At 40.2% G+C, this 22,811-nt stretch overlaps 3 protein-coding genes across 4 annotated transcripts; 2 read left to right on the top strand and 1 right to left on the bottom strand.

Moving 5' to 3' along the window:
* The first annotated feature begins 142 nt into the window (after positions 1–142).
* dgcr8 (DGCR8 microprocessor complex subunit) lies at positions 143–10,722 on the top strand. Its single transcript, XM_015032215.1, has 14 exons — positions 143–278; positions 589–1,587; positions 1,813–1,981; positions 3,247–3,389; positions 4,309–4,621; positions 4,705–4,902; positions 5,004–5,105; positions 5,517–5,615; positions 6,414–6,496; positions 6,576–6,676; positions 7,470–7,576; positions 7,701–7,828; positions 7,942–8,055; positions 9,110–10,722. The coding sequence occupies exons 2-14, from the start codon at positions 877–879 to the stop codon at positions 9,191–9,193; spliced, it is 2,352 nt and encodes a 783-aa protein (XP_014887701.1). The 5' UTR covers positions 143–278; positions 589–876; the 3' UTR covers positions 9,194–10,722.
* A 109-nt stretch (positions 10,723–10,831) lies between these two features.
* Positions 10,832–18,138, bottom strand: trmt2a (tRNA methyltransferase 2 homolog A). 2 transcript variants are annotated; one of them, XM_015032217.1, is made up of 13 exons: positions 17,523–18,138; positions 15,860–16,011; positions 14,864–15,494; positions 14,653–14,761; positions 14,254–14,435; positions 13,989–14,103; positions 13,792–13,907; positions 13,607–13,718; positions 12,699–12,821; positions 12,431–12,506; positions 12,237–12,353; positions 12,046–12,142; positions 10,832–11,173 (listed from the first exon to the last, which is right to left on the bottom strand). In XM_015032217.1, exons 3-13 carry the CDS (start codon positions 15,481–15,483, stop codon positions 11,029–11,031), a joined length of 1,812 nt encoding a protein of 603 aa, XP_014887703.1. In that variant the 5' UTR covers positions 15,484–15,494; positions 15,860–16,011; positions 17,523–18,138; the 3' UTR covers positions 10,832–11,028. The 2 variants fall into 2 exon arrangements, with proteins under 2 accessions (XP_014887703.1, XP_014887705.1); XM_015032219.1 differs by lacking the exons at positions 15,860–16,011; positions 17,523–18,138 and adding an exon at positions 15,614–15,817.
* Positions 16,908–21,205, top strand: LOC106947320 (ran-specific GTPase-activating protein). The gene is made up of 6 exons (XM_015032230.1): positions 16,908–17,056; positions 18,317–18,450; positions 18,721–18,878; positions 19,826–19,954; positions 20,029–20,097; positions 20,975–21,205. The coding sequence occupies exons 1-6, from the start codon at positions 17,042–17,044 to the stop codon at positions 21,106–21,108; spliced, it is 639 nt and encodes a 212-aa protein (XP_014887716.1). The 5' UTR covers positions 16,908–17,041; the 3' UTR covers positions 21,109–21,205.
* The last annotated feature ends 1,606 nt before the right edge of the window (positions 21,206–22,811 follow it).

The following is a 22,811-nucleotide window of genomic DNA, read 5'->3' on the forward strand; positions in this document are numbered from 1 at the left end:
GTACCTACATTATTTTGAGACCGTAGTTTAACATGAAGAACTTGTTCATTGGCTGGATCCTGAATCTACGTAACAGCGGGAAAAGGCAGGGTTTGGCCCGACGACCAATCAATCATCAAAAAGCCGGTGCTAGTGGGCGGGGCGTGTAAAGATTGCCCGTTGTGTTTTCCCTCAAGATGGCGGGGCTGTTGCTGGAGCCGAATGGCAGCAGTTGGAAAATAAGATCATTTTAAAAGGTTGTGGAGCCCTGTGAAGAGATTCGTTTCGTATATCGCTCAGTGAGTACTTCCTCGGCGTCTTACTAAGCCGTTTACTGATTCGAAAGCAGTGTTTTCATGCGTCTGTGTTTGCTCGTTAGCTCTTTAGCATCGTGAATATCGCTATCGTATAGGCCTAATGTGCAACTCCAGACTGAAGGGATGCTCACTCTCCATTTTAGGCTTCCACGAGTTTGTGTCTTTTGCTCGTTTTTGTAATTTTGGTGGCCGTTTGTGAAGTTGCCGTGCGAACAGACAACAAAGTAGGTCCTGAATGTATTTTAATCTGATACCTATTCTCTGTGGTCATTTTCCCCCTTTTATCTCCTAGATGTCCGCAGCGGAGAATGATCAGTGCCTCTGTTCCAAAATAAGCTGAATGCATTGTGATTTCCAATAATTGAGACAGTGATTCTGAAGGCTGTCTACATTAATGAAAAGAGCAATGTAGTCAGCTTAGCATATTCAGCATCTGATACGTGGCCTATACAGGGATGATCTTCTGCATTGGAAATTTGTAAAGATTTCTTCATAGTTGTCAGCTAACATTAGATTTAGGTTTTAACTTAACCACACACACAAAAAGAAAACGTAAAAATAATTTATTTATTTTTAAACAATGGATTCAGATGACGTTCTCCCCCCTCTCCCCTTGGAGCCACCTGATGATTTTAGCCTAGACCAGTGCAGAGCACCTCCACCACCTCCCCTGCAAACGTCCAGTGACGCAGAGGTAATGGACGTTAGCTCTGGTGGTGATGGACACACATACACCCCGGGGGATGGGGAAGCAAAGACGCAGGAGTGCATGAGTGAGAGCTCTCTGATTTTTTGTAGCCACCTTTCCAGTGAGGCCAGTCCCAACCCAAGGTGCCCCAGAACGGCCCGCCACGCTCCTCAGGTCACCAAGTTTTTGCCGGACCTGAAGCAGCTCAGAAATGTTAAGATCAGGGTAAACTTCTCTGAAAACAGCAGCAGCAGTACCAGTAACGTTAGCAGCGGCAAAGACAGGAAGGTTTTATACACAGGTGAGGGTCAGGAGGCAGGAAGTGAAGATGGCTTAGCTTGTCTGAATGGTGAAGTGGAAAACATGATGAACTTGCTGGAGGACGCTGAGGGTAGCAGTGGAGCTGGGGACGCAGCAGGAGGGAAGTCGGAGGACAGCGAGGTAGACCTGGAGAATAAGGTAGAGTTTGCCGTCTTGGATGAGTTGGAGGACTACTACGAGAACCTCCTGGACCGGGGCGATGGGGAGCAGGGCGGCTTTAAATCTGACGCCATAGTTCAGCAGGAGGAGGTGCACGACGAGGCGTCGGCCTACGCCTATGAGGTACGTCTGAGCTCATTTTTGTTGTCTAGAGTTCAACCGCTTTTAAAAGATAGTTAGAAAAAAAAAGATAAATTCTTCTCACCATAATAGTCCTTTGGTGTTATCTTTTTTATACACCCTCATGAGTCTTTGTGTCTGTTGGTCTGTTCTTCTCCAAGAGGAAGCATTCCTGACTGTATTTCCGAGCCGTTTCCGTTTGCCGATCCTAACCGCTTCCTCTTCCAGGAGGGCTTCGATAACGATGTGGATGCTCTTCTGGAAGAGGGCATGCCAGTCCCAAAAAAGATGCGCCTAGCAGAGGACAAGTATGCCGGGGACAGCGATCACCAGTCCGACGGAGACGGCGAAGGGGGAGTGCAGCCGATGGTGACCAAAATCAAGACTGTGCTGAAAAGTGAGTGGTGGACTCGTTCTGACTGGTTTCTGGTCTGTTGGGCTCTGTCTTTTATGTTTCAGTAACAGATATCATTATCTTTGCACCCGTACTAAAGATGTTTAACAGTCATATTGTAGCTGGTATTAAGTAAATCAGTAATCAGACTGAAGATAGATGCATAAATTAGTTCCTCTAGATCTTGTTGGGACATTAGTCCTGGGCCTGTCCTAATAAATCAGTTAATCGCATGGAAAACTGGAGGACTAAAGTCTTCTGTCTGGTGCTTTGATCTCAACCAGTCCCTTTTTTTGGAAGGACAATTTTGTTTCCAGAGACTTTATGATTCGTTCCATTTATTGTTTCTGTTGTATTGTTTCTTTATTTTGGATATTTAAAATGTCTTCCATTCCAGTGTTAAGTGTTGATTGGAATTGAAGTGTATCATATTACCTAAAAATGATCTCAAAACAACAATATCATCATTGCAATAACTTCTGGTACAATTTATTGTCCAGCAAAATTTGTTATTGTGACAATCCTTTAATACTCAAAATGTTCTTCAGGCTATCGCCTGCAGCATCAGGGTGAGCTGCAACAAAGGCTCATGTCTTAACAATAGCTGTGTTTCCATTACAAATGAGTGCAAAGCTTTGTTGACATTTCGCTAATTTTGGGGGACGGGAGGGGGGAAACAGACAATTACAAAGAAGGCTGACTTTGTAATTGTCTTTATGTGATCAGGTCAGAGTTCATCTATGTTCAGACCTGATCAGTAGTTTTTTATCTTTAATAACTCGAGCTGTGTGCCGACTCTGGATTGTTTCTCTTTAGGTATATTTAAAGATATTTTTTCTGTCTTCAGCAGGTGTGCAAACAAATGCTGTAAATATATGTATGTGTGTGTGTGTATATATATATATATATATATATATATATATATATATATATATATATATATATATATATATATATATAATTTTTTTTTTTTTTTTTGCAACTGGTTGTCAAGAAAATGGCTGCTGTGAAGATGTTGTATAAAGATTTTTATGACGTATGTATAAATAAAATCACATGCATTCAGGTGTCGATCCTACAAATAAAAAGTACTACACACAATAGTAAAGTATAGCATCATAAAAACCTAATTTTCTGTATCAGATCTTTTTACAAGTTTAATTTCTTTTAAGTGTCTTCAGCTCATGATCTGCTTATCATCTAGCACACAGCAGCATTAACCGTATATTAATGTTTTGTTTTTTTGTTTTTTTTTTTTTGTTTGACAGGTCGAGGTCGTCCACCAACCGAGCCTCTTCCCGACGGTTGGATCATGACATTCCATAATTCAGGCATTCCAGTCTACCTGCACAGAGAGACCCGAGTGGTCACCTGGTCCAGGCCCTACTTCCTGGGAACGGGCAGCATCAGGGTGAGCTGCAGCAAAGGCTCATGTCTTAACAGCTGCGTTTCCATTACGAATGAGCGTAAAATTTGTTGATATTTCGTTAATTTTTGGGGGGTGGAGGGAAACGCACAATTTGCCATATTTACAGTAAAAAGAGAAACAATTAAAATCACACATGGATAAGTTTGTTCACACAGTAACTAGTTAAAAAGCATGCCATACCGTCATCCTCCGTCCACTTCCTGTAGTCTTCTTCGTCTTTTCCGCAAGTAGTGATCGATTGATTTAAATGAGACGGCGCGTATAGAACATACAATGCTACCGAAAATATACCGGATTTAGAAAAGTGCTAATTTCCATCCACTGATACATTCATACATTTAAAAAAAAAGAACTGTGTATAGCAGGAAAAAAGTTTACAAAATTACGTCTGCCTCTGAAATTAAACATGGAATTCCTCAAAGGTGCCCAGAGCTTATTACTAACCAACCATCCTTTAAGCTGATTGGAGGAGCGGTCTCTGTTGGCGACAGGCAGTGTGTCCCGGCACGTCCATCCTTAATGGGTAGAATATTCTGTGAAAACAACAACTTTCTAAATCGTGAGTTTCAATTTGGAGGTTGAATCAGATTGAAAACCGAATGTTCAGTTCTGTAACATCCAAATACGCCGATTTCCATAGAGCCAGAGAATAGCGCTACCTCGTCCTAGCACAGAAAAACTTTTGACTGAAGAACGCTGTCGAAATTTCCGGGTTTCCATCGAGCAGATTTATTTTGGTAACTTCAATTTGCACAATTTTTTTTTTTTTCTACGGTCAATAGAAACACAGCCATTACGCGTGTTGAAGGCGATCTTCTCGGTTGGAAGATTTAATTTACAAACCCGAGATGTAATCCGGGTGTCGAAGCACGCTTCTGAACTCTCATGGCTTCTCGTTCAGAAACACGACCCGCCGACTAGCAGCATCCCCTGCTTACACTACAAGAAAATGAAGGACCAGGAGGAGAGGGAGCTCAACGGGGAGGTAAACTCTAACGAGGCTGCTGCGAAGGCCAGCGACACGGGGAAGGAGGACAAGTCGGCGGGGGACCAGGAGGAACACCCTTCGTCCACCGTCGGCGAAAGCAGCCAAGACAGAGAGAGCGTGGACGAGAGCAGCACGCAGAGCAAAGAGGTGCAGGCGTACGACACGGCTCAAGGAGCCTTAGGGCAGGTCAAGGCCAAGGTGGAGGTGTGCAAGGATGAATCCGTAGGTAAGGAGTTTGGACGTTAAGCGGACGGGTCTCTGTTTTTGATATGAAACAGGATATCTCCTAAAAAAAAAAAACCCTCGCAGAACTTGAAGAATTCCGTCTGTACCTGGAAAAATGCTTCGACTTCGAACAAGTCACCGTCAAGAAGTTCCGCACCTGGGCAGAGCGGCGGCAGTTCAACAGAGACATGAAGAGGAAGCAGGCGGAGTCGGAGAGGCCGATCCTTCCCGCCAACCAGAAGCTCATCACCCTGTCGGTCCAGGACGCTCCCACTAAGAAGGGTAACGAGTCCCGAGTCACGTGACGCACGCCTGGAGGTTCTGTCACAGTCAGGAAGTTATCCTTGAAAATATTGATATATATATATTTCCCCCCCCCCCAGAGTTTGTTATCAATCCTAATGGGAAGTCTGAAGTTTGCATCTTGCATGAATACATGCAGCGGGTCCTGAAGGTTCGGCCTGTTTACAACTTTTTTGATTGTGGTAAGTTGTTTTATAGTGACTGAAGTTACTGGAGGAAGTTGAAGGCTTTATTGACCTGTAATATGAACCTTTTAGCAGCATCCAATGTGGAATTTTCCTAGATTTACATGTGAGCTAATGCTAACACTACCATGTCTCCTCAATTTATTTGACTAATTCAATCTAAATACCCAAACTGAAAATGTATTGCCTTGTCACCACGGAAGTATTTAGTTCTGTTTTATCGTCTCTATTCTTTTTTTTTTTTTTCCTTTTGTCCTTTTCCATGTTTTGAATGATTTTACAGCACTTGCTGTTGTCTTAAAATGCTTTATAAATAAAGTAGTAGTAGTTCAGTTTTTAGTTTTCTGGTGTTGTTGTTTTGTATAACTTGTGTGAAAACTCACAGCAGACTGTTTCTGTTCCCTACAGAGAATTCAAGTGAACCCTTTGGTGCTTCGGTCATTATAGACGGAGTCACTTACGGCACAGGAACTGCGAGCAGTAAAAAACTTGCCAAAAACAAAGCTGGTAATTTTACATTTTCATTTGCAGCTTTTGCACATTTTATATGGATCTGCTGCTAGATGCCAGTCACATAAAAAAATACTATAATATTTATTGTATTGCTAAAATGCACACAGTACCTGCATTTTATCATATTTTCAAATTGATGTTTATTGACATTAAGTATATTGAACGAACAGCGGAGAAAAATGATTAACATACCGTAATCTGATAATACGGACAGTTTCAGATGTTATCAATTGAAATTTATTGTGACAGTAATGAATCAAAATCTTACAGTGATAAGAAATTTATCTCAATAAACGAAACAATAAATGCTCAGCCCCAAATATAAATACTTTTATATTTAAATGATGTTTTTAATCTTTTATTTTGAAACAGTTTATCCGGACTGAGTGCATGTGCGTTCAAGAATCATAAAAAGGGACATTTCACAACTTTGGGACTAATTTTGTAGGATGAACTGGTGAACTTCAAATGAAATCAGGGGAATTAATAACACAGACAGTGTTACCTGCTGCTGCTTCTTCCCTTTTTTTTATTTTGTTCAAAAATGTATTAAGCCTAGCAATCCTTATTCGACAGACGAGTTTAAAAGATGCAAGGAAACAAAATAGAAATGTGAACCTGGAAAATATTTCTTCCTTTGTTTCGTTTTTTAAAAGAAACTGTGATGGACCCCTGTTTAACTTCTTTAATTTTTTCATTTCCATGTGTTTGCAAGTTAACATTGCACAGTGGAACGAGGGCTTTTGCTAGCTAACATGTAACAGAACTGAACTCGCTTGTTACTCTCTTCAGCCCGAGCCACACTGGAAATCCTCATCCCTGACTTTGTGAAGCAGACCTCGGAGGAGAAACCCGTCGAGGGCGACGAGCTGGAGGTACGCCGCACCCACTATAGGAACCTTTGAATCGTTAACACAGAAATAACTTTCTCTCCTCTGCTGTTCTGTCCTGCAGTATTTTAATCATATCAGTATAGAAGACTCACGAGTGTACGAGTTGACCAACAAAGCAGGTCTACTTTCGCCATATCAGATTCTTCATGAGTGCCTTAAAAGGTAAATTAGATTGGGTTTTTTATTTTTTTTTCCAGGTTACTGGGAGGAAAACAGTTTATATGGGAGTCTGTTACTGTCGAGAACAGCTATAAAGCTTGCGGCTAAAAAGAGCTCTTATCCTTGATTAGGAACTTTTTCTGTAACACCAACAGTAGTATTCCACTGTGACTGACAGGTTTCATATCACTTTCCTCCAAAAAATAATGGACTAATCTTTTCTTTTCTCTTTTTTTTTTTTTGACAAAAAAAAAAATAGGTAAATGAAATCACCACCTCTTTCTTTCTAAAAGTTATTTAGGAAGGTGACAATATGTAACTGCGTCCGATTTTCATCCAACTAATGAAATATTTCTTGCACTGCGTACTTTAAAATGTTATGATTCAGTAGAGCTCAGAGTAGCACTGACAAAGCCAAGAGGTTTTTATTTTAATAAAGGTCAGGACAAATATTAGAAATAATTGTTAAACAAGTGCAGTAAGGTTTAATTATGTTGATTAGACTTGGCTGGAATTCCTTGGAGATGTTTTCAAAAATTGTACAGGAAAGATCCAGCTATTTTGACTCTGACGGTGCTGTATGTATAAAAAGAAAAGGTGAAAGTATTATAAGTTATCCCTTTCTCGGTATACACTTTGTGTTCTTGCCATTGACAGAAATGTAAATATTTATCTCTTTCTGTACTAGTGTGATCTCTTTGTTGCTTTTTTGTTATGTTTTTTTCAGCATTTTTTTTTACTTGTGTGTGGCAAAGTTAAAAATGACCTCGATAAATAAATGTTTTTTTTGTCTCAGAAACCATGGAATGGGGGACACCAGCATTAAATTTGAGGTGATCCCAGGAAAGAACCAGAAGAGCGAATATGTCATGACGTGTGGGAAACACACGGTGCGAGGCTGGTGTAAGTAGAACCAAATTCTAAGTCTCGTCAACCTACGGCTTTTTTTTCCCTTCCTTACCTTGCAGAACCACGCATGCAGAGTTTTCAAGAATAGTTTTGTTTCTTGGTTTTCTTTCCCAACCAGGCAAAAACAAGAGGGTCGGCAAACAGCTAGCGTCCCAGAAGATCCTCCAGATGCTTCACCCCCATGTGAAGAACTGGGGCTCGCTGCTGCGCATGTACGGCAGAGAAAGCAACAAGATGGTCAAAAAGGTGAAGATCTGCACGCCTCACTGTTTCTGCCACTTTTTCCAGATGTGTAGAGCTGAATGCATGGCTCACGTAAGGCTCTGTGCATCAATTTGCACAAAACAATCTTTTCTCAGGAGAGTTCAGACAAGAGCGTGATAGAGCTGCAGCAGTACGCCAAAAAGAATAAGCCAAACCTTCACATCTTGAACAAACTACAGGAGGAGATGAAGAAACTGGCAGCTCAGCGGGTGAGAGTCGATGACGTCCCGTGTGTTGCTACACGTTTGGTGTTTAGTTCTTCTGATCTGTATTTCTCTGTACGGAGCAGAAGAAAATAATCGTAGCTTTGTTAGTTCCTGAGTCTCGGACTCAACAGGAAGGCAGTCTGAACACACACACACACACACACACCCTTTTTCTCCAAACTGGCCATATTTTCTAGATCAGCTTCATAACTGGATGTAGAAACAAAGTGCAGAAACGTGGTAGTACAGGAGTCCTTGGATTTTTTTATGTAATTGATCACAATATTGGTTGCATTTATTGAAATGTGTCTAAAAATCTATTTTTTTTATTAGCAATTATTTTGACCATGAATCAAAGCCTGCTTCCTTTCTGAGCTTCTGAAACACAATTTCTCTATAAACAAAAAAAAAAAAAAAAAAAAAAAAAAGAAGTTCTAATCGAATGTATTTGGCCAATATTCTCCTAGTTAATGACAGAATTACTAATTCCTATCAGAATACATTTTATTCTCTGCTCACAGTGTACAATTATTCCCCATTCCATCAGGGCTAGTAATTATTCTAATAATGGATTATTCTATCCATTATTATCTGATTTTTAAGTAAATAGGCAGATCTTTTATTTCACCACTTAAACTTTTTAATGTAATATTAGAAATGCTTTAAACTAATGAAAATAAACAAACTCCTTTATTAAGCAAATTATTTCCTTGCCCTAAGAGCAATAACAGGATTCTTTTAGTGAAAATGAACAAGGTTAAGCTAAAACTATGCCATGTGGAATTCTGGGTAAAACATGTTTTAAGACGAAAAATGCAAGATGTATATGCTTTTTTTTTTCCTGCAAGCGGCCTTTGTTGAGTCGGTGTACGCCAGTTAACGATTAATCGATTACTAAATTCATTAACAATCATTTGAATAATCGATTTGTCACGATTAATCGATTCAGCCCTAACCTCTATATTTGAAGGCATATAGCTGTAATTCTATAACGTTGGTCCCATTCTAAATGTGTTTATTCATCCGTTGTGGTTGCTTGCTCTTCTTTCCACATCAGGAGGAAACCAGGAAGAAGCCCAAGATGACCATAATGGAGTCGGCCCAGCCGGGCAGCGAGCCCCTCTGCACTGTCGACGTTTAAGTCTCGGAATCACTGACGAACCACGGCACTGAAACCCCAGTCACTGTCAAACATCACACCGCATCATGGCGTCCACAACAGAACGCATCACTTGACATCCGGCGAGGAGCGTAGCGTCACACTGATCAGACCGGCGGAGCCGCCGCTCGCTTCCCACGGCTCCGTCTGAAAGGTTGAGCAAGAAAGAGTGTGAGGGTTAGGACTGAGCGCACTGAGCAGGGCCTAGAGATTTGGGGGAAGAAAAGAAAAACAGTCTACCTCTCTAGATGCGTCCTAACCAACAAGAATATGAATTACATCAGAAGAGAAATGCATGCTTTTAACTGTTAAAAAAAAAAAAAAGCCAATCCAAACATTGGTTTTATTGTCAGTGTTATTTTTAAAAGTCAGTCTTTTAGTGCTCGCATTTGGTTTGTTTTTTTGTTGTTTTTTTTGTTTCTTTTAAGTGCTTGAAGTTTTCAAAAGGGACTACTAATGCTCGTATTTATACCAGTCAATTAATTGGAAAAAAATCAGTTTATGGATCCTTAAAATGTATATTTTAAGGATAGAGGAATAATAATAATTAAAAAAAAGCATACCATTTTTGTTAATCAATCTGAGAAGTCGGCGTGTTCGTTTGCATGACATGCATCATGAAGTGACCGTTTGGGGAAAAAACCGTCACCATGCACTCTCGTCTGATTGGATTTTACTTTTCGCTCATCATGCTGTCGTTCGGAGAATAACCGTTTGTGGGGACGTGATGTTTTGAGTAGGACACAGTTACAGTCGCAGTAAACCCGATCCAGGGTTGGAAGTACCGCTAGCTTTGACATTTCTTTAACAATTAGCTTTTTAATCTACACTACTGCTAATTTCAGACTGTTTTCTTTCTTTCTTTTTTTTTTCCATTTTAAAAAAACAAAGTCAGCTACACGTTGCCTTAGTTAATTCATTTCATGAAGGGCTTAGACTCTAAAGAGGTCGGACCTAAAACGCCCTTCAACAGGAAGTGGAAAGACCAACCCCCATTTACTTGATAAGGCATTTACTCCTTAGGCATTTGGTACGTTTCGAGTTGAGACGGGCTTTCAGAGTTGTCTTAATTGGTGTGTACTTTGTACGTTTGCCATCATCCTTACAGTAGATCATGCTAGCTATATAGTAAAAATAAACTCTGAAGGCAGCCTTGTAAAAGTTGGGAGGAACAGTGTATACCAAAGCTTACATCCAGTCTTATGCATTTTCTAGAAAGCTACATGTTGCAGGAAAAAAAAAAGGCTTAACTGTGGCACGAGCTGGAGCAAAAATGAATACAAACTGCTGTGCTTTTTCTACAAAAAAAAAACTATTTTAGGAGGCATATGTTTCAGCAGTGCTCTTGTGATTGTGTAGATTGCTTCAAGAATGTGTTTTTGTTGTTTTTTTTCTTCCCCTCCCCCTCATCTGTACGCGTCTTGACTCCCCAAGTCGTGGTGTGAGGAGAGAAATAATATACTGGTTTTATGTGGAGTTGTATCAATAAAATGTTTGAAAAAGTTGCTGCCTAGAAACTGTTGCAACCTGAACTCTTGACTTCAGTGATGTTTGTTATGCAAAATAAAAATGTCTTTACTGACATCTAGAGGCGCTTTGGTTTATTCAGCCACACAGAGGTAGAGAACTGTCTTTATTCTTCATGTACACAGTTTGTGCAAGTTCTTTACCAGAAATGCTGCGTATCAAACCAAAACTCTCAAGACTTTGTTTTGTTACCAAAAAAAAAAAGGGAAAAAATTACTAAGCTCGTTAAGTGTGTATACATTTAGAAAATGGAAAGCGCTAAAGTTCAGCTGATCTGTTTCTGGTCGATGCTAAGTCTGCTGGGAGTTGTAGTCCACTCTTTCAAACAGGAGAAGAATCTCCACATGCTTGGTCTGTGGAAACAGATCCACGGCCATCGCTCGCACCGGACGGAACGGGGCGCCGTGAACTCTGTTGGAGGGAGCTCTGCACAAGCTGAGGAAGACAAAAACATTGACCATTAATTTGAGAAATCATATGCTTTCCTTTTATGATAGTTTGAGCACCATCTAGACATGGGCTGGGTAAAAGAATGCCAAGGTCTAATCAAAGTGACCCAAGAAAAAAACCCACTCCACCCAATACCGGGAGCAGATTTAACCTGTAAAAAGTAAGATACATTTGGTATCCAAGGAAACGTCAAGCTCTTGACTAGATGCCCAAAGGCAGTGGGACAAATGCCAGCAACCAGGAACCTTCATCAAAAAGGCATTGTAGGGAGGTCTGGTAGTGCCAAAAAGAATATATGTTGGTGGTTTTAAATTTTTTTTATTTTTTTGTAAAAGGTGACTACATTTTCTTTTACACTAGATAAAAAAAAAATACATTTCAATTTGAGTGAAATATAGCAGTTTATTTTATTAGAATTGAATTTTAAAAAATCTAACAGTTTTAGACATTTAAAAGTAAGTTTAAGTTTAGTATGTAAAAACAGTAAATCCCCAGTTTTGTAATTTTTGTTTTACTAAAACCTTGAAATTTGCTTCATTTTACCAAGTCTGCATCTATGGTTTCTAAAAGTTTGCAGCCTTATTTATATTTCTAAAAAGTTCATATATTCTATAATGAAAAGGAAAAATGCTGGCAAAAATCCAAATTATTTTATGTTGCATCTGTTTTCTGAAACTAAAGCAGCTGCTGTAGTTACACTTCTGATGGAGTCTCCCAAGTGTTAGCTTTAATTTTAATTTGAAATGGCTGATTTGATTTGGGTATGTTATTTTAAACACTTCAGAAAACCCTGTGAGGCTTCTATTTAAAATGGAAAATAATTTTTCCCATGGGTGAAACAAGCTAAAAGTCCTCACTCGATAAAGTTGGTCATGGCCGCCTTGGCGTTGCACGCCACGTAAACCAGCCTCTTCAGGTGTTCCGCTCTCCTGATGGCGAGGATGACCTTGGTGTCTAGTTAATTACAAAAAAAAAAACAAAAACAAACAAACTCATCACCGCTCTTCAAACCAACCGGATCTCGCATTTCTCCGGGTTATCTACTCACGCAGGCCCGCCCTCGGTGGATCCACGATGGCAGTGACGTTGGGGGACACCAGAGCGTTCAGGATATTGGGGAACACGTCCTCGGCTTTTCCGCAGTGAAACTCGACATTACTGAGATCTTCACATGCAAAAAAAAATAAATAAATAAAAACGTGACTTCATGTTCGTGTCCACGTGAGGAAACAGCTGCCGTACCGTTACGCTTGGCGTTCATTTTGGCGTCCTCCACCGCTTCCTGACAGAGCTCGATGCCGATCACCTTTTTAACTCTCTAGAAAACAAAAAGGTTAGAAACTCCATGAACTTTCTTCAACATGCAGTTGCTGATATCTTCCACAACAGTAGGATGTGTTCAATATAGCCTGGACAAACTTTAGATATTTAAGCAATAATCCAGTTTATTCTGAAGACGTTTATACTGCCTACATGGTTGTTGTCATTACGTAAAAAACACAAAAATCACTTTAGCGAGTGAGAGGCCGATGGTTCCCGTCCCACAGCAAACGTCCAGCACCGTGCTGTCTTGGTCGAGCTGAGCCCATTCCCCCACGGCCGAGTACAGCACCTCGGCAGCCCCTGTGTTCACCTGAAAAGAAACACACAGCACTCATCTTCAAGTACAAATACTCAAAAAGAATGAATATGTGTACAGTCGCCTTGTGCACATCTGTTAAGTATGAGAATGATGCTAATTCTGCCATCACAAACATAAATGTGTTGGATCTAGAATGAGACTGAGCAAAACAACATCAGAGTCTGTAGGAATACCTGTGTAAAACAAAAGAGACTGATATCTGGGAAAAGACATTATGCATACGGTGGAGGATCTGTCATGCTGTGGACTTGCTTGGAGAATTAAAAAAAAATCTCTGATGTGCTACTGCAATAAAATAAATTATTTTGAGTCAAGTTTATTTGTATAGCACATCTCAGCAACAAGGCATATCAAAGAGTTTTACGTCATGAAAACACAATACAGTACATTTTGTCAAACGCCATCATCAAAATATATCCATCAAATATATTGGATCAGTGTTCCAGTTATTATGAGTCAAAGGGAACTCTAAAAAAGTGGAGGTTTTTGCCTTGGTTTAAAGGAACTCTGTTTCGGCAGTTTTGCAGTTTTCTGGAAGTTTGTTCCAGATTAGAGGAGCATAAAAACTCAACGCTGCTTCTCCGTGTTTGGTTCTGGTTCTGGGGATTTAAGGCGTTTAGCACACATTTGCCATTCATGACCATAAACATGGCCACCACTGTATCTGTCATTGATATTATTCCATAACAGTAACCTAAATGAGGTTTTTACAAGATCAATTAGAATTTTTTTCTAGTGAGATTCTGTTAACAAGTGGCCATGTATCTCCTGCTTGCCTGAAAGAAGGAGTGCGGGGATATCCTGAACTTCAGGCCGAGCAGCTCCTCATGAATGCAGCTCTCTCCGGCCACGAGCTCGCAGGGCAGGTCCTCTAGGTTGGGAGATGTCCTTAAAATAAAGCCGAAAACGTGTAATTAACTCCAGATCATTCTGGGGACTGATTCAAGCTCATCTTCCTCACCTTTGACCCTCTCGGACAAAGTGCAGGGAGGTAATGCCACTCTCTTTACCCTCTCCTTCAAGAAAATACGTCTTCATGGAGTTTTTCAGGGCGCTGAGCTCCTCCTCTTCAAGTTTCTGTGAGAATATAGAGCGGGCTTCACAAGGGAAGAAATCAACAGTAAATGACATGCAGCTAAACTGACGATATGTCTTCACCTGCGGGTTGAAGAAGATGATCGCCATAGCTTGCTTGGTCCTCGTAGTGCGTACGGTTAGCTGCTTCCAGTGGCCTTCGTACGTCTCAGGACTGTACACAGAGTACTTGGTAGTCCTGTTTCCAAAGTTAGAGAGAAAAAATACATGAAACGACAAGCTACTGACATTTTCCAAGCTTGGAATAAGAACTCCTACAATCATTTTTTCCGAAAATTTGAAAAGACAGCATCCTGTGGAGATTGGTGGTATTCAGTGATGGAAGCACCTGATAAACTTCTGGAACTCGTGGACCACCCTCTTGGCCTCGGCGGACACGTGGCATGTCTCCGCGGGTCCCACCACGGCGCACGAGCCTCCTTTGTACTTCCCCAGGCGGAAGCCGATGGTCTTATCCTCCCCGTCAGCCCCCACTGAGATGAGGAACTCACACTTGTTCCTGTACTCCGTCTAACCGAGACCCAGAAACACGAGCAGAAACGTTTACATATTGTACAAGACTCTTTGAATGAAACTGGTTTAGACATTTCACCACCAACACTTAATTTCTAAAAGACCTGAAGGAAGTACAGATCCTCTTTTACAAACCTAAGCTACAAGCCTAGGTTTGTAGCTTAGGCTTACGCAGTCTTTTAAATAGTTAAATATTGGAATGTGGGTTAAATACCTGTGTTGGAGAAGGTCGAATTGCTTCGAGAGGGCAACACATTTTGTTGAATTTTCCTTTCTGTGCAAAGAGCCACGGCAACATGGCCTTGTTGGTGCCGCCTATCTCCCTGAAGACCAGAACATGATGGGTCAGTCGCAGTGAATCGTACAGAGCATGAACGCAATAAACAATTCATCTGATATGGATAAAGATGAAGGGGGCCACCTACTTGGCCAGTCTCTGCAGAATCTCCACCACCTCCTGCTCCTTGATCCTCAGCTGCTCCTCGTAAGGCACATTCCACAGAGGAGTCACGGCGTTGGCTATCTGAACGCTGAGCGGCTCCTCTTCCTCCTCATCACCCATCTCTGTTCTCTTGGACGCTGGCTGCCCCTCTTCCTCCCCTTGCTTCCTTTTCCTCAGGATGGGGTCCGCTTTGGGTTTGGCCAGCCTGACGCTCAGGACCTGGCCCTTCCACTGCATGCCGTGCACCATCTTCATGGCCTTGTCACGCTCCTCCTCGTTCTTAAAAGTAACGAAGGCGAACGTCTGCTTGCCAAAGAGCTTGATCTTGTGTGGGTTTAGGCCGTGCTTGGCCAGGAACTTCTTCAGGTCGTTGAATCCGACGAACTTGGGCAGGTTCCTGATCTCCACTTTGTAGATCTCTGAGGTGAAGAGGTCTTCTTTGATGTAACGGTACATGTTGGTGTCGGAGGTGGCCTCGCTGCCTTCAGCTGGAGGATCAGGCTTGGAGGCATCAGTTTTGGAGAGTTGAGTGAGATCATCGCCAGGTTTCTCCTCCTTTGAGGATGCAGCCTCTAACGCTGCAACACCACTCAGATCCGCCATCACTCTTTTGGCTGTCATAACACAATCATAAGGCACATGAAAGTTAAAAACAAACATTGTAAACAGTCTAGTGGTGCTTATCGGTTTTAGCAAATGAAATTAATCACACCAATTTCAATGTAGCAGTAACCTTTTAGTTTTTCACAGTTGCCCAATGTTAATATAAGGATTTCTAAAGGAGTGTTGGTTGTCCGAGGCTCTTAAATACATCTTCATCACTTGAGTTAGATTATAATGTTTAGATAAACACATAAGTTACATATTGTTCAGAGGAGAGCATTTCTGAACATTCAGAACTTCCCAGCTCATGTTCAACGGCATCAACGTCAACAGAGAGTCCCATTAATATTCAGTGGATGGTTTCCACGCGCCTTACCTCCAGATGTAACGTCGATTTCTCTTCCACCTAAGCTGACCAGGGCGTCGCCATGTTGGTCCGACCACGTGCAGCGTCAACGGTGAGTTTCTTAAAGCGATAGTGTCGCTTTTGCATTCGTACAAAGATAGAGACAGACTGCAGAATGAGACCTGTGCGAAAGACGTAAGAGAACTGCAAAAACATGTGTATTTGACTTTTAACAAGACTAAAGAGGAACTTTTAAAGATGTAAATCTAGTAGCGGCACAACTAAGCTTCAAGGGGAAAAAAATAATTTCATGGCAAGCACAACATTTTGAGCAGATCTCCCATCATTTTTGAAAGAAAATAGCACTCGTTAGATTCAATTTATTTCATACTTTATTGCTACTGGGTTTTTACCTTACAGCAAAGGATAGCACCCAAATTTGGTGTCATATAATTTACTCTTTTCATTTGACAGCACCCCAACAGGAGCAAGAAACAAAGTCTTGAATGCACATGCTCAAATATGATTTGAGAAAAGATTTTAAGATTTAGGACAATGCTAAGTTATTTAAGTATTGTTTTTGAATCCAACAGTCTCCTGGCTCCACCCTTCACTTCATAGTACACAGTTCAATTATAAAATTCAGATTGAAGTGATTTTATGGCTTTTACTTTTTGTCTCCCATCCAACTGTGTGAAACGTGGTTTGAATCCCAAACTCGGAATAGGTAAGAAGTTAGAGGTTCAACTAGAAAATGCAAATGGTTTGCTGCGAGTATTTAAACACATTTGAATTAATTTTCTTTTCTTTCTTTTTTTGTTAAAGGCAAAACTGACAGCTGCTTTGAATGGCTGCAGTCTCTCAAGAAATTATCCAACTTCTAGAAAAAATTTATTTAAGTCGTGCCACACAATTAGCTTTTGATTCGTTTAATTTCTGAAAGTAAAGTCAATTATTTGCAAAGTGTTGATGAGACGTTTTAATTATTCCTTCACCCTATAATGTTTTTGTGAAATAAAATCAGAGTTTCCTATGTCTGAGGAGAAAGAGGCTGCTCCCTCGCGCGCTGTCATGCTGGGCGCGCAGTCATGCGCAGAGAATTCGGCGCGCGAAGCTCCAGCAGGAAGTGGGAGCAGCTGAACGCAAAGGGCGGCCAGTTTGGGATTTGAACCTCTCACACAACTTCTATAATCTGTTAACATCTGCTTTACTATGGCAGACACGAAGGTAAGGGCAGGCTTTTTAGGTTAGTTAATAAATACGCTTTAATTTAAAGCCAGAATTTTTTGATGGTAGTTAAATTTTGTTGCGGAAATTTGACAAACCTGGGCAAGGAAAAAGAGAAGCCAACAAGTATGCCATTTAACTGTAGAAAATATGTTTGGGAGGATTTTTCAGATATAATACATAAGGAGAATCTATTTAGTTTCATGTAGAATCGTAAGAAGTGCTAAGCAACACATGAGACGCTTGATTTTCTTTAACATGTCGCTTTAGAGTTGAGGTTTACGAGCTCGAAGAAGTCCTGTGAAGTGTGCAGCCAGTCAGCATGTTAGCCTCCTTACTCTACTCACGAGCATCATTGAGCAGTGAATACACTTTGCTATAATATATGAATATTATTATTTTTGCCAGCTAACTGAACCGAGTCAGTGTGCCGCACAAAAATAACGGGTACAGTAGCGTTACATACCTTTGTCTGCTTATTATGGTAGCTAACGTTAGCTTGCTAGTGTTAGCATCAATGGCTGGGCGCTGAAGAAAGAAACTCCGTTTGCTGTTGTATTTTGGCGTAACGTTGTACGAGAGTCTGACTTCACTTAATGTTTATGTCATTATATGCAAGTTACCACTTGCCTTAGATGTGATAGGGAGTGTCTAAATAGGCTAATGGTTTTTAGCAATTAGCTGTTAGCCTGCTAAGGTGGAGGCCTCTTTAATAAGCCGGGTAACTTTACAAGTTGACAGAAAATTAAAGTGAAACAGCAATTTGTTGGCTGGCGTCAAATTTAAATGAGATCACAACAATCTCTAGCTCCATATTTATTACCCACTAGCTAAACCAACAGCTGTGTCTTCAAGCTGGGATAAAACCTTCATGTTATTTTTAAAAAAATTCAGCTTTTAAAGTTGCAATAATTTGAAAATCTTTGTTTTGGGTACTTCATAAAGAGTTATGAGGTTATTTTCCTTAATTTTTTTTTTTTTTTTTTTTAATCACATAAAGCCAAATGGTATTCAGTAAGCTGGGGTCAGCAGCAGCAGTCATGTACAAAAGGCTTTGTCTATTCCCTCTGTTGCTAAAGCTACACATATAATCCCCCCCCCCCCTCCATTGAACCATCGCCCGTTAGTGCCTTCACTGAAATCACTTTGTTTTAGATTATTTTAATCCATAATGCACACCCCAGATTATAGGGGTTTGCTTAGACAGGGCGCTTCTTTTCATTGTTATTGGAGAAACTAATTTCACTTTTTTCCCTAAAGGACCAGGAAGACCATGAAACCCCTGGAGACGGAGCCGAGGACACTAATCATGATCCCCACTTTGAGCCCATTGTGTCTCTTCCTGAGCAGGATGTTAAAACATTAGAAGAGGACGAAGAGGTGCTCTTTAAAATGTAAGTTTTTGCCACCTAAGTTTTCACATCTCAGTTTATATCTTATTGGCTGAAAATGCACAGCAATTTGTTGATTAGATATTTTAAAATCCAAGTTTTGTTTAGATTCCAGAAGGTAACGCATATCCTCTCAATATGTGGTTGATATTTAAGTGTAGCATAAGTCAAAGAAGCAGTTGTTCCAAAGACAAAAAAAAAAAAAAACTCTTTACCAGACTGTCACTTCAATTGTGTCTGCATCTTTGAAACAAAGTGTTGCTGTCTACCCAGGCGAGCCAAACTGTATCGCTTTGCCTCTGAGAACGACCCTCCAGAGTGGAAAGAGAGGGGGACGGGGGACGTGAAGCTGCTGAAACACAAAGAGAAGGGCACGATCCGCCTCCTGATGAGGAGAGACCGAACTTTGAAGATCTGTGCCAATCATCAGAGTGAGTCAGCTTCCCAAATGCTGTCTAACTTGGTATCACTGGAATATTTCCCAGTTAAAACAGAAAAAAAAATGTTTCAGGTGCCACAACACTCCATCATGATCTATTCAGGGTTTCCCCCAGAAAACCTGCTAAGCCCGGTGTCAGGGGCGATGTTGGGTGGTTCACCAGTGGCCCGCCGTGTTTCTGTGTTAAAAATGTTAGGTTACAAAATTTGGAGGTGCACGAGGAGGCATCATCATTTTAAAATAATATCACGTGAAGCCAACAGCCAGGTGCAGAGACGGTGCAATTGGTTCACACTCCCTCACGTCCACTTCAGTGTACCATCTATAAACCTGGTGTAATTCGTCATTACTGTTAGCAGGGTTTTTTTTTTTTTTTTTAAGGTAATGTCTTTTTAGGTGTGACTGTGACCATGTGCCACAGCATTCAGAGCCCCACAAACACAGATCTCACTCTTGGAAACATTCCCATTTCCAATGTGGTTCCTTCGGACACCAGTCGCATAAAGAAGTGTGATTTGTATCACCAAGCTGCAAGTTGCTAGCAGTGTTTTCAAATATATTGATATTTATTGATGCTTTTATTGAACAAACAGTGGAGAAAATAGTAGAACTAACAATCCCCAACAGTAAGGCCAGTAATGGGGGATTTTAAACACCATTAATTGGAATTTGTCATGACAAAGATAAATCAAAAATAATCGTGATACAAAATTTATCAAGATAATGCAATAAATTCTCACCCCCTACTTGTTAGCCAGAGAGAAAAGGTAAAGTAAATAATGTTCTAGCACATTTAGGCGGTTCTGCTGGACTGAACTAACATTTCGCATCGATTTAAATCAACAGCCCTCATAAACTGCGAAGCGGTGTTGTCCTCAAGTAGACGCACATCCAGCCGCTTCTCCCTTTGTAACAGTCTGACCTTCCTGTAACCTGCAGTCAGCCCGCTGATGGAGCTGAAGCCCAACTCCGGCAGCGACAGAGCATGGGTGTGGAACACACTAGCAGACTACGCTGACGAATGTCCCAAACCAGAACTCCTGGCGATCCGCTTCTTAAACGCAGAAAGTGAGTAGTGTTCAGTATTTAAAGAAGGCTGTTTCTGTTTGCTCCAGCTGACAACCTGCATTTTCCTTCAACAGACGCTCAGAAGTTCAAGGTGAAGTTTGACGAATGCAAAGAGGAAGTTAAAAAGCAAGTAGAGGGATCAGGTACATAATACATAAACCTTTTTCATTTTTAGATTTTTTTTGGCCTATTTAGTACATTTCAGTGTGCTGGTTATTGTTGTAGACGCATTTGAATAAAACAACAAGCATTACGCATTAACCTTCAGTTAATTTAGCTGGATGATGTTTGGTAGAATTTATTTCTAACAAAAAATAAATTCTACCAAATGAACTGACATAAATAATAAAAACGTTATGAAATGTAAATACAATGCAGACACACTCTGTCCTTTGCTGCTTATTCCAGCTTTGGACTTTTTCTGTCTGCTACATAAACATGCATAATGTAACGTGACTAGCTTTGCTAAAAGGCTGCTGGTGTTGCATTTTGCTACATTTTGGCTTCTTTTTAAATAGACTTCTACTCATTTTTGGTTAAGAGGCAACTTTTTTCTTTTCTTTTTTTTTTTCTTTAAATACCATCACATATTTCCATCAATGGAAATGTATGACAGCGTATTAGGGCCGTTGTAGATTAATAGATAATAAAGAGGAGCAACTTTCCACCACAAAATCGCATTAATTTGAGTTTGAAAAGAAGCACATTTGCCAGGAAAAGAAACTGAATTTTTTAATTTAAAATAAAAGTAAACATTTCTGATGATGTCCAAAAATCAAACTTTTTCAAATATTTGCAATTTCTCAAATTTCTGAGATGAATCTGAACATTTCAGGAGGGTTTTTCTAGCAAATTTTTTACTTTTCAATCTTGGACATTTCCTTGTTTCTGAGTTCTTTGTGCAGAAATTTATTCTTTGAATCTACAATGGCCTTACTATGCAGTCGTAGAAATCAGAATACATTTTAAGACAAGAAAATTGCTGAAAATGTTCATGGATCCTGTATCGTTTCGCCACAGGCAACACTGACAGTGCAAACAAGGTGGCAGAGAAGCTGGAGGAGCTTTCAGTAAAAGATAAGGCATCTGAGGGAAAGAAGGAAGAGGACAAAAAGGAAACTGAGAAAAAGGAGGTGAAAGCTGAGAAGAATTAAGAACCAAGAACTTGCTTTGCTGATCTTCAGTTTTTTTTTGTTTTGTTTTGTTTTTTTCAGTTTTCCTCTTTTTCTACAATAGACTCTATGAACTGAATTTGGACTCTTGCATATTAGTTTTTTGTTTTTTAAAATCTGTTTTGCCTCAAGATCACAAGTCCTTGAAGCCACTGGAGAAAATATCAGAAACAAAGTTAATAACAAATATATATATTTTCTCTGACCCTGTTCCCATTCTGCTCAGTGGAAGCCAACACTTTTCCACCCTTACTTTTGAGAGTTCAACATTACTATTAACAAACTGTGAAAAGAGGCTTGTGATAGCGATGATTCCCACATTGGGGTATTTTTTGTTTTGTTTTGCTTTTTGTTATTCTGAAGCAGAGTTCATTTGTAGGGTGAGAGGATAATGTAGCCTGCTCATTAGCAGCACCAGGTCAGGAACCAGGGATTATGGAGACGCATTTTGAAGGTGAAACCCACTGATGACTCTCTATGGGCCTGTGCGTCCTATCCACACTTCCACTATTAGACGGCAAGGAGTAGACGTCTCTTTGAGGTGATTTATCCCTCGGTTTAGTCCAGTCTGTGGCAGAAAAAGGAGGAATTCACTCTGGACATTGGGGAGCATCAGATGAGTGTTTCGAAGTCACAGTGTCCACCACGAATCAGATGCACTTAGTTAAGAATCTTTTTTTTTCTCTCTCTCTCTTAAAAAGTCTTGAAAACTATTAAGTCCAAAGTGAAAACGGTTCATTAATTTGTGCAGCTTTTTCTCTCTCTTCCTCCCCGCCCCCCGACTCATGTTTCTCATCAGGAGATAAGTTTGTATGTTTTTAGCTCTTAACATTCCCAGACTTCAAAGCATGTAAAGTGTATGTAACGGAGTGCGCCCCATCTTGGTTCTGTGTTCGCACCGCCCGCTCCTTTTTCTTTCCACCGAATACGTTCTCTCTACCTTGACTCTTCAGTGCATCCAAGTGCCAGTGCATCTGTAAATACATGTATATGGATGAAATGTTGCTCTTCGTTTGCACTCAGATGACCTGAAATGTTTCCTCCTCCTTCAAATAAAAGCTGGTAAAGATCACACGCTTGTATCCATGTATAAAAAAAACACATCTCGGTAAATGAAAATGTCATCGGAAACATTATTTCACTAATTCATTTTAACATTTGTAACTATATAGCTTTATTGTGGCTAGAATTAATGAAAACTCACTTTTCTAGTAGGAAACTTGAATATTATAAGGAAAATAAAAAGGATTTTTAGTACTGAAATGTCTCCCTACTAAAAATTCTGTTCATGTGCTTTACAGCATGTTCACTCAATTCTTAGTGATTTGTCTTGCATGCTTTAGTAACCATTGGTCCTTTTAACAATGTGAGCCAATTTCAAATCCTGCTGGAAAACAAAAGCACCTCAATGAAGCTCGTCAGGAAACCCAATAAAATTTACTCTTGGAAAAACTTCAGACCACTTGGCAACCATCCAGGTAAGAAACTTCTGATGTCTGGTTAATGCAACAACTGTAGCTTGTATAATGGATAGGATTTATTTTTCTTCTGGTGGCTCTCGACTCTCGTCTCAGTGCAAACATTTTGAATATATAATACAATATCACTATTTCTGTAAATTATTCTAAAACTATATAGGATATAAACTTTTGTTATTAGAAAAATGTATATTTTCAAAACTTTAG

Source organism: Poecilia latipinna, unplaced genomic scaffold (assembly GCF_001443285.1).
Source record: "Poecilia latipinna isolate Pla-1442-1.1 unplaced genomic scaffold, P_latipinna-1.0 Scaffold234, whole genome shotgun sequence".
Taxonomy (NCBI): domain Eukaryota; kingdom Metazoa; phylum Chordata; class Actinopteri; order Cyprinodontiformes; family Poeciliidae; genus Poecilia; species Poecilia latipinna.